This window comes from Terrapene carolina, unplaced genomic scaffold (assembly GCF_002925995.2).
Source record: "Terrapene carolina triunguis isolate 2854851 unplaced genomic scaffold, T_m_triunguis-2.0 Scaffold69, whole genome shotgun sequence".
NCBI lineage: Eukaryota > Metazoa > Chordata > Testudines > Emydidae > Terrapene > Terrapene triunguis.
This window is the reverse complement of record NW_020664420.1, coordinates 52,924,032-52,943,091: the sequence shown is the minus strand read 5'-3', so window position 1 is coordinate 52,943,091 and position 19,060 is coordinate 52,924,032. Positions and strand designations below refer to the sequence as shown.

General features: G+C 43.3%; 1 protein-coding gene across 1 annotated transcript in view; it reads left to right on the top strand.

The window, feature by feature from the left end:
• Positions 1-10,123: 10,123 nt before the first annotated feature.
• Positions 10,124-19,060, top strand: part of ELL2 (elongation factor for RNA polymerase II 2) — a 58,720-nt gene continuing 49,783 nt past the window's right edge. The window contains exon 1 of the mRNA XM_024206750.3: positions 10,124-10,294. Within this exon, the coding sequence (XP_024062518.1) occupies positions 10,163-10,294 (132 nt within the window). The 5' untranslated portion in view covers positions 10,124-10,162. The remainder of the gene's footprint in view (positions 10,295-19,060) is intronic.

The window sequence follows — 19,060 nt, the reverse complement described above, 5'->3', positions numbered from 1 at the left end:
ATTTTTGTTGCTCTTCTCTGGACTCTCTCCAATTTGTCCACATCTTTCCTGAAATGTGGCGCCCAGAACTGACACAATACTCCTGTTGAGGCCTAATCAGCACGGAGTAGAGCGGAAGAATTACTTCTCAGGTCTTGCTTACAACATTCCTGCTAATGCATCCCAGAATTATGTTTGCTTTTTTTGCAACAGCTTTACACTGTTGACTCATATTTAGCTTGCGGTCCACTATGACCCCCACTTCCCTTTCCGCAGTACTCCTTCCTAGGCAGTCATTTCCCATTTTGTATGTGTGCAACTGATTGTTTCTTCCTAAGTGGAGTACTTTGCATTTGTCCTTGTTGAATTTCATCCTATTTACTTCAGACCATTTCTCCGATTTGTCCAGATCATTTTGAATTTTAATCCTATACTCCAAACCACTTGCAAACCCCCTCCCCCCCCTCTTGGTATTGGCCACAAACTTTATAAGTGTACTCTCTATGCCATTATCTAAGTCTCTTATGAAGATATTGAACAGAACCGGATCCAGAACTGATCCCAGCGGGACCCCACTCGTTATGCCCTTCCAGCATAACTGTGAACCACTGATAACTACTCTCTGGGAATGGTTTTCCAACCAGTTTTGCACCCACCTTCTAGTAGCTCCATCTAGGTTGCATTTCCCTAGTTTATTTATGAGAAGGTCATGCGAGACAGTATCAAAAGCTTTACTAAAGTCAAGATATACCATGTCTACTGCTTCCCCCCATCCACAAGGCTTGTTACCCTGTCAAAGAAAGCTATCAGGTTGGTTTGACATGATTTGTTTTTGACAAATCCATGCTGACTGTTACTTATCACCTTATTATCTTCTAGATGTTTCCAAATTGATTGCTTAAATATTTGCTCCATTATCTTTCCAGGTACAGAAGTTAAGCTGACTGGTCTGTAATTCCCTGGGTTGTCCTTATTTCCCTTTTTATAGATGGGCACTATATTTGCCCTTTTCCAGTCTTCTGGAATCTCTTCTGTCTTCCATGACTTCTCAGAGATAATCACTAGTGGCTCAGTATCTCCTCAGTCAGCTCCTTGAGTATTCTAGGATGAATTTCATCAGGCCCTGGTGATTTGAAGAAATATAATTTCTCCAAGTAATTTTTAACTTGTTCTTTCCCTATTTTAGCCAATTGTATTGATACCTTATGAATGCAATACAAAAAGTGTACAAAAAGTTAAATTAATGTTATTACAGTAATCCACGGAAATTCTAAGTAGACATTTCCAAAAGTAGACGCTTTGAATAACTTTTTTTTACAAACTACCTTACTATTGAAAGATTATCAGTAGGATCAAATGTTTCATATGTACATTTAAAATAGTCAGTGATTCAGGCACTCTTATTTCAGAGACCTGTACCTGTGAAGTCATGTTTTTAACATGTTCAGACGAGAAAATGAATAATTTAGTTGACAGACCACAAAATGTGCCCACATCATTCACCACTCCACCAGCATCATGAATTACACCTGAAGCATCTGTTTACACCTAATCTACAAGGTTCTCACAGTGTACTAAACAGTGCACAAATGATAAAAGAACAGGAGTACTTGTGGCACCTTAGAGGAGATCTATATATGTGCCATTCTATGCATCTGAAGAAGTGGGCTGTAGCCCACGAAAGCTTATGCTCAAATAAATTTGTTAGTCTCTAAGGTGCCACAAGTACTCCTGTTCTTTTTGCGGATACAGACTAACACGGCTGCTACTCTGAAACCTGTCAAATGATAAAAGGGGGTGCTTTCTGGTAATACTCAGTTGTTCCTCCCACCCATACACTATTTCATAGCTTTCTCCCAACACAGACTACCTTACATTTAAAACAAACAAACAAAACCTTTACTGGTTAGATTAGGGGACAGCCATCTGGACCTCAGGGATTTTGTTCACCCAAGTGCATCTGAGATTTGGCATTCTATGGATTTTTAACTTGACAATTTAACTTAAATTAAAATATGAATGTAGACAAAACCCATGTGAGAAATGGACTGTGGCAAATCTTGGGGGGACAAAAGGTAGTGCTTAAAATGATTGTGCCCCTATTCCCCCTATCCCAGGTGACTGTGCCTATGATTATGCACAGTAACAAGTACTTGCAAGATTGGGCCCCGCTTCTGATTAAAGTGACAAAATTGTAGAACATTTTTTTTAAATGACCAGAGGTCCAGCTAACTAACCAGGGGCTGATCTGCTAGAATTAAAGTCTGTGGGAGTTTTGCCATTGACCTCAAAGGGAGAAGGATTGGACCAAAGGCTTTTCATTGTAAAAGCTCTTTTGTGGTTAATGTCTCCTATGTTATGGTCCCATCAATCTCTTGGAGCCCCTGATGTTGCACTCTCTTGCACCAATGGGACTTTAGCAATGTTCTCCTGCTGGGAACTCTCCCTCTCAGAACTAAAATACTTTAGGGGACCCCTTGCCACAAACAAAAGGCGTTTCCAAAGCAGGATTCTATCTCCTTTGTGCCATTCTGTACAATAAACAAAGTATCCTGATTTGTAGCCATGTGGCAATGACACTGCAGCAACTATAGCCTATTTCTTACTGACAGTAAAGTAAATCAAATACTGTAGGATAGTGAAAACTAAAAAAACACAAGTGCCTTGTGATTGTTGTTACTGCATGTTCATTATCTTTTTTTAAAATGAACTAAAATGTTTAAAACTTTTTGCTTATGTTAGTTTTGAATAAAATACAAAAATGAAAAAAGTTGGCATGAGAAATTTCCTTTTGTTTTTTTTTAATTTGCAATCTGTATAATCATGCATCTCTGATCACATCTGTTTTTTCCACATTCCCTCCCTCGTCCCTTCTGTATATGCACTAATCTATCATGCAGGCGAAGGCACTGGAGGAATGCCTCAGTAACCAAACTACTGACCGTTTTACTGAAAAGCTCCTTGCCCCACAGCATGCAGCTCTCCCTGGGCAAAACTGGCAACAGATGGGAGAAGGTATAGGAATGTCTCCTAACTTTTTCCCCTCCCTTCAACCATACTTCCCCCGCCCCCCTCCAAAAAAAAGCCTGAAATATCCTAAGAGATTTCCCTCTACTTATAAAAAAGAGCCTTTAGAAAGAAACAATTAAATATAGCTTTTTTTTTTAAACTGGAAGTGGATTTCTTAACTCTGGTGACTATATGATACCATCTCATGACAAAAATAATCAGTTACTAGAAAGGGAATAGAGAATACAAATTTTAGGGCTCATCTACCTATAGAAGTTGCACTTTAAACTTCTATGTGTCCACGCCAATGCTGCACCAATTTAACTAAATCAGTTTAAGATCACACCTTTATTTAAACTGGTACAACTTTGCATCCATCTACAAAGCAGCTGAGAGGTGTAATTCCCAGCTGGGGTAGACGTACGCAGACTAGCTCTGCTCAGGCTAGTGCCTCAAAATGGTGTGGCTGCAGTTGCACAGGAGGCAATTCGGGTAGCTGCCCGAGTGTGTACCCAAGGGGCTGGGTGGGATTGTACATGGGTGACTAGGCCAAACTGCCACCTGTGCTGCCACAGTCACATTGCTATTTTAGGCACTAGCTCAAGCAGAGTTAGTGCGTGTACATCTCCCCTGCTGGGAATTACACCTCCCAGAGGCTGTACAGACATAACCTTTGTGTGCAGACTACGCCTTTAGATTCTTTCTCTTAAAAAAAAAATCTTACTTAAAATAAATAGAACCTAGAAAGAAAAAAGAGAGTGGAAGGGCAGATATCAAATAAAACACATAAAAAACATAGCCCAGGCCATATGGCACTAATCTTGCTGCCTATAAACCATAGGCTCATCCTGCAATCAGATCCACAAACAAGAACCTTGACTCCCTTGCAGTGTCCCATTAGCTCTGTCCACACTAGGGAATTTTTGCAAAAGTTCCCCATCATTCAGTTAAAACAGTGAGAGCATTAGCTATACTGAAAGGGAAAGGCTGCCAATGACATTTTAAGCACTTTGTTTTAATGAAATGAATCGCTCTGAGCAGGGTTAGATGAAACGGTGATTAAAAATCAAGAAGCAGTGATAGCCATAAAATTATGGCTCCCAAACTTAGGAAAGTCTTAGATACATGGGGAAATTGACCAGAATAGCTTGTGGAAACTTATTCTCCAATATAAACAATGAGGAGTACTTGTGCTACCTTATAGACTAACAAATTTATTTGGGCATAAGCTTTCGTGGGCTGATGAAGTGGGTTTTAGCCCACGAAAGCTTATGCCCAAATAAATTTGTTAGTCTATAAGGTGCCACAAGTACTCCTCGTTTTAGCTGATACAGACTAACATGGCTACCACTCTGAAACCTATTCTCCAATAGCTATTCTGGTCTATTTCCTTGTGCAAACAAGCCCTAAGAAGACCTGGATCTGTGGTAGAAAGTAGACAAGACCATTTACTTCAGTGGAACTCTGTGCAGGATCCTCATATGTGGATCCATTTACAGGACCAGGCCCTTAGGTCTCACTTTACAAAACAAAATGCTTTGATACAATCATCAGCTTTCCCAGCTGTCCCCATCACCATTCATGAGACACACTTTGTTTGTGAGCTTTCGGGACCTGATCCAAAGTCCACTGAAATCAATGAGAGCTCATTGACTTTAAATAGGGTTTGGATCAGGCCCTAAGTGAATGAATGAATGACCTGAAACTTTACATTTCTGCTCAGGATTATTTACATCACTGCATCTCCTCAGATGGGGAAATTAACAAACAAACCAAAAACAGATTATATATGGAACATGCTTTCCTTTTGCAATTGCTAAAAATATGTTTGTTTTCATCAAAGATCACTGACTATCTAATCAAATCTCATTTTCTGCTCTATAGCACACACACAAGGCTTTTTTTTGTTGTTGTTGCTTTCCTTGGAGGAGGGGGTTGGACAGAACGTGTCTGTCTTATTGCCAGGGCTCCTGCAGTGAGTTGTTTGAGAGACCTAGAGGGAAAAGCAGCAGAAAAGTCTCGAAGTCATTAACTGAGGTAAATAGTTCCAAAATGTTGAGAAAATGATTATGCAAGCCACAGAAAAATGGAAAGAAGAGGAGGGGGAAAATACACTCAGTGCAAGGCTAAGTAATGTTTAAAGTAAGGGAACAGATGATTTAGAGAGGGGAATTCCCTGGCTTCTCCCAGGTAGGAAAAGCCCCATTGGCAATGTGTTTTTTCCCCTCTATCTCTTCCTCTATCTGTGGTCTGTATTATCATTACATAAATATATTATGACACAGTCCATGACTTCAAGACTTATATATGGAGTTGTTTATAGCAGTGGTTCTCAACCAGGGGTCCAGGGCCCCCTGGGGGGGCACAGGTATGTTTCAGTGGGTCTGCTAAGCATGGTCGGCATTAGACTCATTAGGGCCCTGGGCAGAAAGCCAAAGTCCCACCAAGCAGGACTGCAAGGAATATTGCAGGGCCTCGAGCCCTACCACCCGGGGCTGACATTGAAGCCTCAGCAACTTAGTTTTGTGGTGCCCCCTGTGGTGTGGGGTCCCGGGCAATTGACCTGCTTCTACCCCTTAACGCTGGCCCTGGCTTTTATATGCAGAAAAACAGTTGTTGTGGCACAGGTAGTCGTGGAGTTTTTATAGCATGTTGCGGGGGGGGGGGGCTCAGAAAGAAAAAGGTTGAGAACCCCTGGTTTATAAGACACCACTGGCTGTCTACTACCTATATCCTATTTGTCCCTGCATTTTTACTAAGTGACACAGTCCTGCTAAGATTTACATTCTTTCTAGGGAATCAGTCCTGCAAAGAGATGTGTATTGACAGACTTGATTTCAATGGGGCACTGCATGGAGGCATACCAACAAAAAGGTCTTTGGAGGATTGAGAGGGAGCCTTAATGAGATAAACACTTACACACAGAGAATTACACATTATACATTCAAGAGGTTATTTCTTTTATTTCTTTTCAGATATGTATTGTGTTAGTTCTATTTTTGTGTGTGTGTGTGTGTGTGTGTGTGTGTGTGTGTTATTCTAAAGTTTATTTTTACTAATTTGACCCAGGAGTGGGGTCTATCATTGGCAAGAGAAGCCAAAAGAAGTGTATATTGAGGAAGAATTTTGAGTAGGGAGATTGTATGACATGGAGGATCAGAAAGGACGGTCCAGAGATAGGGAGCAGCTTAGAAGAAAGTGCAGCCACTTCTGGAAGAAATGAACAAAGGGGGTGCAGAAGAAAGCAGAATTAGTAGTGTGCGGTGTCTGATCAGGACAGTGGTGAAAGTCAAGTTATGCAGGACCTTGATGAAGAGGACAAAGAGTTGAATTTGACGCGGAAGGAGATTCAGAGCTAACAAAAGGACACTAAGGGCCATCTACTCTAGGACAAAAGACATTTTAAAAACATGTTAGCTAACACATTTTAACTAACACGTTTTAAAACCCTAGTGCAGACAGGGTAAGTTGTATTTTATCACATCAGTTGGGGAGGGGGGGGTTGAACCTTAGGGCTGGGGTCAGAGTGGAGAAAAAAATAAGGTAGTGGTACTCCTCCAAGTTCTGCCCACAAAATATGCTTCACCAACATAAGCCACCAAAATCATATGCTGCTCAGTAGCCTGTGCATATATTCCAAATACGATTTGTGTTGCCTTTTGTGGGCTCATTAAACTTGGCTCGTTCTCCATGGGGCTTAAATATGCCTAGGTTCCTTGTGCTTGGCTCTTTCTTGATTTGGGTGACTTGGGTCACCTAAACAAGAAGTACAGATCTGTAACTCTCTATCTCCTTTTTTACAGGAGGAATTAAATAGATGACATTTAAATGATCAACTCTGGGCATCTGTGTTAATGGTTTCCAGGTTCACTGCAGACTTATACAGACAGCTGTGCGTCAGGCCAAGTCTACATTAGAAAAGTTATATTGGCATAACTATTTCAGTTAGAGGTGTGATTTTCTTACAAAAAAGTTATACCAGCGTAAACCCTAGTGTAGACATAGTTATCAGTTGCCTTCTATGGAAATAGTTTATTTTGCTTTCACTGGGGGGAGGATGCCATTTCAACTAAAACACTGTAAAGCAGCCTGAGTACTTACCCAGGGGGTCAAGTGGGTTTGTGCTCGGGTGGTTAGCATAGTTAGCAGAGATAGCACTTATCTGTCTACCTGGGCTGGGAAGCACCCTGCCAGCTCCTGTGCAAACATACCCATAGCATAGACAAGCCTCAGTTAGCCTCAAAAATGTGAATCGAGTGTTTCTCCAAAACCATAGCAGCTAGAGACTGACCTCTTTAAAAATACGAAAATTGACACCTGGCCAGTAATGCCACAATCCGCTAGATGCTACCCATGCTACCACCTGGTGAAGTAAAGAAGCAGATTGACAAAGCCAGAAGGGTACCCAGAAGTCACCTACTACAAGACAGGCCCAGCAAAGAAAGTCACAGAACGCCATTAGCCGTCACCTACAGCCCCCAACTAAAACCTCTCCAGCGCATCATCAAGGATCTACACCCTATCCTGAAGGACGATCCCTTGCTCTCACAGACCTTGGGAGACAGCCCAATCCTCGCTTACAGACAGCCCCCCAATCTGAAGCAAATACTCACCAGCAACTACACACCACACAACAAAAACACTAACTCAGGAACCAAACCCTGCAACAAACCCCGATGCCAACTATGTCCACATATCTATTCAAGGGACACCATCATAGGACCTAACCACATCAGCCACACCATCAGGGGTTCGTTCACCTGCACATCTACCAATGTGATATATGCCATCATGTGCCAGCAATGCCCCTCTGCCATGTACAATGGCCAAACCAGACAGTCTCTATGCCAAAGAATAAATTGACACAAATCTGACAGCAGGAATTATAACATTCAAAAACCAGTAGGAGAACACTTCAATCACCTTGGTCACTCAATAACAGACTTAAAAGTATCAGTTCTTCAACAAAAAAACCTTCAAAAACAGACTCCAACAAGAAACTGCAGAACTGGAATTAATTTGTAAACTGTACACCATCAAATTAGGCCTGAATAGAGACTGGGAGTGGATATGTCACTACAGAAACTAAATCAGTTTGTTAGTCTCTAAGGTGCCACAAGTACTCCTTGTTTTTACAAAAACTAATTTCCCCTTGCTAAATACTCACACTTTCTTGTCAACTGTTTCAAATGGGCCACCTTGTTTACATTGGTCTCATTAACACTACAGAAGTGATTTCCACTCCTTTTTGTCAACTGTTGAGAATTGCCTACTTCCAACTTAAATTGAATTGGCTCGTTAGCACTGACCCCCCACTTGGTAAAGCAACACCCATCTTTTCATATGCTGTGTATTTATACCTCCCTACTGTATGTTCCACTCCATGCATCTGATGAAGTGAGTTTTAGCCCACGAAAGCTTATGCCCAAATAAATTTGTTAGTCTCTAAAGTGCCACAAGGACTCCTCGTTGTTTTTTCATGTAAAGAAAGACAGCACCTGCCTCAAAGAACTCACAGTCTAAGGTTATGTCTACACTTAAAACACAACAGCTGCACGTCTGTGCCACTGTAGCACTTCAGCATAGACACATAGACTCCCATTGCTGTTATAAATCCACCTCCCCGAAAGGCAGTAGCTAGGCTTTTGATGGAAGAATTCTCCCATCAACCTAGTGCTGCCTACACCGGGGGTTGGTAGGGTTTAACTGTGTAGCTCGGGGGGTGGATTTTTCACACCCCTGAGCTACATAGTTGTACCAACCTAATTTCCTAATGTAGACCAGGCCTCAATATTTAGGTCAACCTAACTACATTAGTCAGGGGTGTGAAAAATCCACACCTCTGAACGAGATAGCTACATCAACCTAAGCCCTAGTGTAGATGCAGAGTGGTACTCAATTAACTCAAGTTAAATTACACATGTCTAGAGAAACCCAAGAGGATGATAAAAGTGATGGAGGCAGGAGAAGACAAATTAGGTGGTGAAGACTACAAAACCACTGATGTGGGTTGGGGTCTCGGGAGGAAGACATGGATTTTGTGATGTTGTAGATGTAGAGGAAGAAGCAGCAAAGAGTTGCAGCAGCATGGATGTGTGAGGCCAAGGAGGTTTACATTTCTCTATCACCCTTTCAGCCACACATGAAAAAACTACACCACCTTGGTTGGGTGGGAGAAGGTGGTGGGCCAATTGTATTCACAAATATGATTCAACACCGCAGCAGACAGCACAGGAGAGGAGAAGAAGGAGCATGAAAAGAGAGAGGGGCCAGATAATCAGATCGCATGTCACAGGGAGCCGGGGGAGTGCATGAGTTTTGATGGGGAGTCACAACATACACCGATAGTTTGGGCAGCGAAGAACGGCGCTGCTCCCCTATCTGCCTCCTGCTGCTGCAGCTCCCAGGCAGCTTTGCAAACGCTGGAGGAACAAGGGGTTTGTTTGGTCAGTCAGCAGTGGCGGCTGGAGCCCCCCCCCCCCCCGCCTGAGAGCTGGGAGATTCCCGTTTGTCCGCGCAGCCAGGGCAGGCGCGGGGAAGGTGAGTCACAGGAGCGCACTGATGGGGAAGGGCTGCTGTGGGGTGTCTGCGGAACGTGCGACCGGATCTGTGACTAACACCCCCGCACGGACACAGCCCCGGGGACAGCGGGGGAGGCCCAGTTGTGCTCCTCTGTCCCCCGTCCTCCCATGTCCGTGCCCCACCCCGGGGGCTCAGGGAAGGGGGGCAGAGCGCCTGCTGGGGGGGTGGACAGTAACGGGTCACGTGAGAGGCTCAATCCCGGTCGCTGGGAACGTCAATAATGACATCAAAGATGACTAAATAAGTCTCCGCTGACGTCAGCACCTCACACCTCCCCCCGCGCGGAGCTTGGCTCGTGTTGGCCCCCCCGGGCCGCTGGCTTGGCCGGCCGGGGCGGCTCCGCTCGTGCAGTGGGCGTGTCCCCCTGGGGCTCCGTGCGGCGCGATAGGCGGAGTGGGCGGGCCCGTTAGGCGTGTCCCCGCCGGAGAGGGCGGGGCATTGTGCTGAGTGGGCGGGGCGTGGCGGCGGCTGCGCGCTGGCGGGGATGGCTGGTACGTCAGCAGCAGGATGGCTGTAGCTGCGGCGGCGGTGGCAGTGGCGGCAGGCAGCGCAGCCCCGGCGGTGGCAGCAGCGGGGCGGGGGGCAGTGTAAGATGGCGGCGCTGCGGGAGGGGGGCAGGTACGGCGTGTCCTGCGGCAGGGTCACCCAGGACAACATCACGGTGCTGCACGTCAAGCTGACCGAGACCGCCTTCCGGGCTCTGGAGAGCTACCAGGGCAACAAGGTGAGGGGCGCTCCTGGGGCTGGCTCCCATCCCTGGCGGGGATGAACCGGGGGAGGGAGGCGGCGAGGGCTCGCCCTGCCCTTCCGTGCCCGGCGCTCGCCCTGTCCGCTCCCCCGGGAGGCGCTGCGAGAGGTGGCAGCTGGTGAGGAGTAAACGTCTCTCTGCGGGGCTGCCAGGCAGCGAAGGGGTCCGGCTGGGCTCCCCTCTGCCCCCGGGGGTTCCAGTCCCTGAAACCCCCACCGGTGGGGTCTTGCCCCAGTGAGACCGGCCCCTCTTCCCCCGTCGCCTGCTGCCGAGCCAGTGCCCGTGGCACGGGAACAACACAGCCCTTTCCTCCCTGTTGGTGCCAGCTGGTGTCCCTGGAGTCAGCGGTGACCGGAGCCAGCGGCTCCCAGATGGGGCAGATTTCGCTGAGCTGTCATGTCTGTGTTTGGCTCTGCCAGTCTCCTCCTCCTCCTTCCCCCCTTCAGACCTGACTCCTAGGGAAAGCGGGGGGTGGCTGACTGTGGGTCTGAAGTGACAATGCCATCCATGACAGTTTTATTACACATCTTTATAATGCTGCTAAGAAAACTTTCTTTTATGGCAGCTCTCCCCCACCCTCCTTCCCTGGGCCTCCCTGCAGCTAGGCGGCCCTGAGAGATTGATATGCCCCATGTCTCCAGTGGCAATGGCTGCTGCTCCCTCCAGGGGCTATTGTTCAACACAAGAGAGTTAAAGTTGCAATAGATCTGCTGCTAGTTGGGGTGACCTGTCTTTTTGGGGGTGAGGTTCTTGTCGTTTTTGCCTCTTTGTCCTTAAATCTCTTTCTAGAGGGGGAAATTGATCTTAGGTGTGTCTTGGTATAGTTAAACATTAAAAATTCTGGATGGGAAGTTTTGTAAAGTTTCAGGCAGCATTTTACATCTTGTGTTTAAAAAAAAAAACAACCCAAAAAATAAACAAACAAACAAAAAACCCCTTATTTAGAGACTTATGCAGCAGGGCAATGGTGCCCATAATCTTTTTTCCTGACTGTAGTTTTCCAGTTGAAACTTGAGACCTCAAGTTGCATTTAATGGAAGTTAAAAGTGGCTACGTGCTACAGTATGTCCCTGGGAGGAGGAGGAGGAGGATTAAGCTCTAATTAGACTGTCCTTTCATTGGATTTCAAGCTAAATATCTGTCTTTTCCTCTATCCCTTCACTTCATTATGTTTAAAAGAGAATTGGTGGGGCTTCTGTGTAATTTATTTTGTAGTGTGTAATGCAGGACTTGGGGAGGAGAAGGTACTGATTGAACCTTTCTCTTCTGAATATGCTTTCTTAAGTGCCAGCAGGCCTTCATCCAAAAGACCTCTTTCACTCATTGAATCAGCTTCTAGAAACTCTTCTTAAAAATATATATAAAGAGTTAAGTGGTCACACTAAAAGGAGAGATGAAATTGGGTGATGACTTGGCTGTCAGTAACAGGTTCTTGATTGACACCAGATGCTCTCCCAACCTGGGCTACTCTTTTCCTTTACAGCCTCCTTCACAGTAAAGGCTGACTCAGACCTGGATTTCCCAGAACTGACCCCCAAATTGAGCCTTTCCCTATGACTAATAGCTGCTTCTCCTTCCTCCATAATAAACAGCTTACTCTAAAAGGGTGTTCAAGTGTGCTGTGCTCTGTCTCCTCTGATGTGCTGGCATCTTATGTTTGTTTTAACATGTTTGGCAGCTTGCTTTCATGTTGCGCTCTTACCATTTAGCAATGTCTAGCCAGTTTGGGTTCCAGTGCTACATAATTATACCACAGCTTGTCTTTTTTTGCCTGTAAAACTGGCTTACTGTTGCCAAATCCAGAGCAGGAATCAAACTCTGAATTGCCACTTGTCCTATATATGATTGGGGAATTGCAGCTATTACTATGGCATGAATAGTTGGGGTTTCTTTTCGTCTGGTGGGGGACTTAATTACTGCAGCTCTATGTGTAAACCTTGCTTCCTTGGGTTTTAAGCATTATTCACAGCCCCAGAATGAGTTCTGTCTGGGCAGGGTTAAAATGGTCACTCATACTCTGTAAACTTTTAAAGGGATGGCTATCCTTGCGAACCAGTGGCTTAAGGACACTTCCAGATGTTAAATGGAGAACGTTAGAAATACTTATAATGCTCCATCTAGTGCCACTTGGTTAAGTAAGTTACAGCATTCTTCCTTATAACTGCTGACTAAATTGTTTGTTACCTATATAAACTGTTTCTGAGCTTGGAAAGTCACAGCAAGTTAAATAAGTATGTGGGAGGGCTGTAAAATCTATTGGCAATGTTATTAAAGGGTTTAAAGCAAACTTGCACAATGCACATGTGTACTTAAATGACTAAAATTTTTGTTGATATTTGAAGTTGCAACCATATTCCAAGTTGTTAAAATCATAAAGACAATTAAAGTAATTATTCAAGGTGTCTTGCTTGTGGTAGTGAAAGAAGGAAACATTCTTACTGGTCCATATATCAGGTGAAATGTGTACTTCTCAGATCAAGTTTGACTATAAGGAAAATATTTCAAATGTGGTTTTTAAGATCTATAACTTTTAAACAAGTTAATATTTTATATTCAAATTTAATTCTAAAAAGTAATTTTCATGTGTGTAAACTAAATATGTTGTATAATGTTGTAATCTGAAATTGACACTTGCATGTTAGAACAGATGACATTTTGGACACTCTGCTGATGGCAGTAAAACTGCTTTCCTCACTGCAAGTAAATGCTTCTTGAATGAGGTTTAATTGTCTGGGACTTAAAAATAAGGTTATAATTTACTATAATTGTTTTATAAGTGATAATCAGTTTCTCAATTCTTGTGGTCTCTCAAGAAATATACCTAGAAAAATATTTTTATCATTCTTCATTATTCTGCAGTTTAAAGGAAAATTGAAGTATTAACAAAACAATGAAAAATCTGAAGAAAAATTAAATGTCTTCATAAGTACATGTTGCTCTTTTATTATCTTCGTAACTGTGAGTGGGATTCTCTCTATGGAAACTGACTCTCTAGCTACAGTTTAATACAGCAGGAATTGAAAATGAGGGTGGGATCTGTCACCATTTGAACAGATGGCAAGTTAAAGAACTACAAAGCTGTTACATAATACTAATTTTGTTTGAATAAACAAATTTCAAGTTGGTTTAGTCAATTAAATTTGTAGTTTAAAGTTTAAAAAAACTGACCAGTTTAAATGATTAAATCAATTTAAATAATTTTATAACAACTCTTGACATTTTTCTACCCAAGCAGTCATCTACATCAGACTGTCACTGACTGCTTCCTGATCATTGAATTATATTTGACATGCCTTTCAGTGTTTTAGCAATTGATTAGAATATCTTTTTATATCACTACATTTTCTGGGTGGAGAAAAAAGGAGCCACTTTTCATAATCAACATCTAAATGGTCCCAATTATGTCTTGCAATTCACACGTTATTGAGATGGCTGGGGAATGAAGAGTTCTCACTCCAGCAGCTGCTATTTTTTTTAGCTGGTAATACCTGTCTGTTAGCCAAAACACTAGCTTAGTTTAGGAATGCACTTTTTGCAATAGGGAACTTTTTTATTGAAAATTTAGAATTTGTATTGCATAGAATTGAGGAATGCTGTAAAATTCTATTCACCTGTACCTGTAATTTCTCTGCTCTCCCTAATATTACCAATTCTTGTTTTGAAGGGTTTCTGTGTAATACACGAGCAACATTTCAGAGGAGGCAGTAGCCAAACTTGCAGAAGTATGAGGAGAGGTCAGGGTCAAGTCCCAGTGAACCCGTCACTGTAGTGTCTAGATACCATGTTAGTACGCTGCAAAGCTGTATTGCGCTTGTGTTTAATACTCAAATAGTTTACATAAAAAAGTGACTGAAAAGCACCCTACCTTGTCATAGCTATTAAACTAAAAGTTTGCCTCCTTGCACATAAACTGAATTCTTAATGCAAGGATTCTTTATATTTTGGTTTTTAAAAAAAAACAGTCCTATCTGCAACAAAACTGTTAACTGAATCTCTTCAGCATGGTTCATGTTGCAGGAAATCCTGATTCTTTACTTGGGATGAAAATGTAGGAGTTGGGGCCAGCAGTAATCTATGCCGGAAAGGTCCTAGAGCAGTGTTTCCCAAACTTGGGACACCGCTTGTGTAGGGAAAGCCCCTGGCGGGCCGGGCCGGTTTGTTTACCTGCCGCGTCCGCAGGTCCGGCCGATCGCGGCTCCCACTCGGCGCGGGCCGAAGGATGTACTGGCCGCCGCTTCCAGCAGCTCCCATTGGCCTGGAGCAGCGAACCGCGACCAGTGGGAGCCGTGATCGGCTGCAGACGCGGCAGGAAAACAAACCAGCCCAGCCCGCCAGGGGCTTTCCCTAAACAAGCGGCGTCCCAAGTTTAGGAAACCCTATCCTAGAGCATATGAAGTGCCCTTTTTAGCATTTTTATAAGGCCAAGTATATACACACTTTCTGGATAAAATCTTGCACTGTTGTACTACCACGTTTTGTAGCAATGGTGGGAGCACTAGTGTACGCAGGCTCAGGTGACTGCTGGCATTCTTATTGCTGTGTTAGGTAATCCTGCAACGTGATAGTGAAAATGGCTGAGCCCTGTTCACACTAGTATTCCATTCAAAGGTAGAGCTGAATGGAATACTAGTTTGCTTTCCCATGCAAAAATAGAGTGAATGCTGCAGATTATTCTGGGTGCCTTTTAATGGAAAATCCTTCAGTTTTCAAAATCTGAAATGTAGTTATCAAATGACAATGGCAATTGCTACTAGTCTTGACCAATGAGAGAATAGAGAACATGGATTCCAAAAATATACTACCTTAGATTGGTTTTACTCAAAAACTAAGTACATCTCTACCCTGATATAACACGAATTCGGATATAACATGGTAAAGCAGTGCTCCCGGGGGGTGGGGCTGCGCACTCCGGTGGATCAAAGCCAGTTCGATATAACGCGGTTTCACCTATAACGCGGTAAGATTTTTTGGCTCCTGAGGACAGCGTTATATCGGGGTAGAGGTGTATTATTTACACTTTAAGCTTATGGAACTCAAGCGGCTAATCCTTTAAAAAAAAAAATTCTTCTAGGCAGTGTTTTTGCCCACGTGAGGCTTTTGATTTCACTTGATTGGACAAATCTCTTGAAAATGTACATTAAGGAATAATCCTAGTTGGCAGGAACATGGACCAAAATACCTAATAGGTTGGTTGGATTGATGTGGTCCATGCTTCCTCAACTACCTTCATCTGGCTTTCTGCTCTTTAGTCTTCTCCAGTTTGACTATTTTCTTTTTAAAGACCTGTCAAAGTACAGAAGGTTTCATTATGCATCAAAATCTCTAATGTGCTTTTGTTCTATCTGTTGAGCCAACTTGGTAGAAAACTGGTGGTACATAATTAACCTTATTCAGGGAGTGGGAGATACCTGCGCATGAGACATGTGAGCAGACAAGATCTCTGCCCAAAGGATCTCTTGATAAACTAAACAGTAAACCTAGAAGAGGACAAGTTTGGTGGTGGTTTTGTTTTCCTCCCAAAACTAGACCTTGACTAATTGAGTGGAGCAGTTCCACTGCAGTTGTTTCTGTGACATTCTGCTACACAGGCTTGTATTCATTCTTTACCTCAAATGTATGTTTAGCTGGAAACTACTTTTTTTCCCCCCTGGGGTAAAATGTGACTGCAGCAATGTTTGAAAGACAAAAGCTGCATTGTATTGCTATTTGATTTAACTTTTACATTAAGGTGGTGATGCTCTGAATAAAGTACCTCATAGCAGTATGGGCATGAACAGTCCTGCCAGAGGGGTTCTCCCTGTGGTCACAAGCATGTCTGAGTTATACTCAGACTGCACTTAATACCTCAGTATTTTATTTGTGATCTTTCTGTCTTTCTTGTTGCTATTGGTCACTTACGTTTAGTGCAAAGAATGTATTGCTTCTTTGTTTGACCACACAAACTACTGGATCATTTTACTTGGCAAGGGTGCTGCAAAGCAATAAAGCCTGAACCCTACTTAGGCTTCCACTTAGCAGCTGCAAGTCCGCTAATTTAAGATTTGAACTTTGGGTCCTTCATGATCAGAAAGTCCTGGTGTCATATCAGAATTTGAGATTAACACTGGGTAAATTACTGCAGTGCAGAACTCTTTTGAAGGTTGGGATTGAGGGAAGAAAGCTTGCATTCTGAATGGTTATGTCCTTTTATTTAGATAACATGTTATGGTCTCATTTGCTTATTTTGGGTTGCTCTGCGATTAGAAACTTAAAGTTCTTATGTGGCATTTTCTCAGTTGAAATAGATAACCTAGTGTCTCAGACAGCATTCCTTTGCTGAATTGAAAACTGGCTTATATTTCAATCTGTGAGCTCGTCTAAGAGCATATGGCTATTGCGTTAGCCTACACAGTCACTACATTACTATCTGACTCAATGCTTTGTGAGGAACCTTGGTACATAACTTTTTACTTATTTCAGAGTAGCAGCCGTGTTAGTCTGTATCCGCAAAAAGAACAGGAGTACTTGTGGCACCTTAGAGACTAACAAATTTATTAGAGCATAAGTTTTCGTGGGCTACAGCCCACTTCTTCGGATGCATGTAGCCCACGAAAGCTTATGCTCTAATAAAGTTGTTAACTTTTTACTTAGAATATTAAACTAAATTTTACTCCAGAAAATGAAACTATGGATTGTTTCCTCTAAATTTTCTTTGTACTGAGCAGGCTATTAACTCCACTGAGCACTACATTTTTGTCCTTGGGCAAGTGTTAGCTTGTATTTGTCACCCCTCTCTCACACAAGTTGTGTGTGTGGAGGGGGGGATTGTATGAGGATGAGGGGTATGGTGTGGAGGGGGGAAAGATGTGGGTGGGGAGGTTGCTCCAAGGTGACTCCTCTCCAGTATATCACACTAGTCTCTGTCCCATTTGCAGCCTTAGGAATTCGGCCAGGAGTCAGTTTGGGGGGTGGTGTCAGACACACACACCCTCCAGCCAGGTTCTCCACTGCCTCTCAGTGGTAGCAGCAACTGCCACAACCCTGGAAATCAACTGCTGGGCGGGGGCGGGGTGCAGGATTTGGCCCATTCAGACCAGAGCCACTACTGACCTGGATTGGCAGTGGAGAGCCCAGGCAGCCCTCTCCCCTAAACTCCTGTGCATGGGGCATCCCAGAGCTGCTGCCTTCTCCCAGTTGTGCAAGCATGTCTGTGAGACCTCTGTCTTCCTGAAGTGCTTTCACTCCTCTCCTCTGCAGCGAGGAGGCAGGGCCTCATGCACCCTGTGGAGTGGAGGAAGGGGAGAAGCAGGTTCTTAAAGGGCCACACCACATTCCTGCCAGGGCCACCTAGGCATAAGCAACACTGGAAAAGATTGCCACATGGCCATGCAGTTTGCAGGGAGCATTACTACAGACCAACATTAGGAACTTTTACTACGTAGGACGAATTATATGTAAACTGTTCAGAGTACAGTGGATTATTTGAATTGTTGGATTCTTGATATGGACCCATAAATATATGCTGACTAGATATATTCATTCAAAAGTGCACCTGAAGAACACATTCAAATGGGCTGTGTTTTGAGTTCTGCAGGCTTCTGTGAATGGGAAATTTCAACAGAATGCCACTAATTTGAGGTTGATCTTGACTAGCTACATGAGTGTAAAAACTACCTGTGTCTAATCTCTGAGGATTTTATAGCAAGATAGCTAATTTCAGTTAGCTATCCTGTTGTAAAAGGACCTGTTCTTTTGCAGTGAAGCTATGGCCAAAGACAAAACAGTCTAATTTTAACACACACAAGTAGGTTGAGTTAATGACTAGGCTCCCCCAGAGTCTTTAATTTGACCTGTAACTTGTGTGAAAACTACAAATTGCCTTATCTTCACTAGGATTTTAACTGGAATTAAGAATATATCTCTTCCAATAAAACACAAAGTCGCAGACATCTTTGCATCAATTACATTCTGGTCATAGTTTTTGAGGGTTGTTTAAACAAGGTGGCTTGGAGTATCTCAAGTGTTCACAAGACACCCAGCCCCATAACGCTTGACAACAAACTTCGCAAGTTCCTTTGATACTATTTAACTCAGTGTGGAGGCAAGATCCTTGACCTTGGAAGCTTCACATAGTTCTGAATGAAGTCTTAAAATTAACTTTTATGTCAGCAAAACATTGCTTGGTGCATATGTTTAGCTACAAGGATGGAAATACAGCTAAGCAAAACTGGAACATGGTATAAGCAGTATTTCTATTAGCGTCATTCAAATTTTCTCTTGGTTTCATTCAAATTTTTTTTCTTGTTGCTTGTTTCAGAGTGGTCAAAACGAAGTTAGATGAACCAACTAAATTGTCTTCTGTATTAGGAAACTGGTAAATTTTAATTGTTTACCCTTGGTAGCTCTTTCTTGGCTTCCATAGTGAAACGTCAGGCCTATCAGACTAAGGGTATGTCTTCATTGCACAGTTAATCCAGACTCTTACCTGGGTTTTAGCCCAATCCCCTATACAATCCACACACAAAAACCTCTAACAGGTCTGGAGGTGTGTTAAGCTCAGGCTAATTTATGTGGCTGGGGTATAAATAGAACATGAGCTCCAGTCTAACTCAGACTGGAATTTGCCGACTTTGAAGTGAGGATGCAGACAATATCACTGCTGATATTCCTCCAATGCCCTTCCCATAATTCCTCCCAAAAGTCAGACAAGTTTTCCCACAATTAACTTGGAGAAGGAGCCCTATAGTGTCATCACAAAGAACC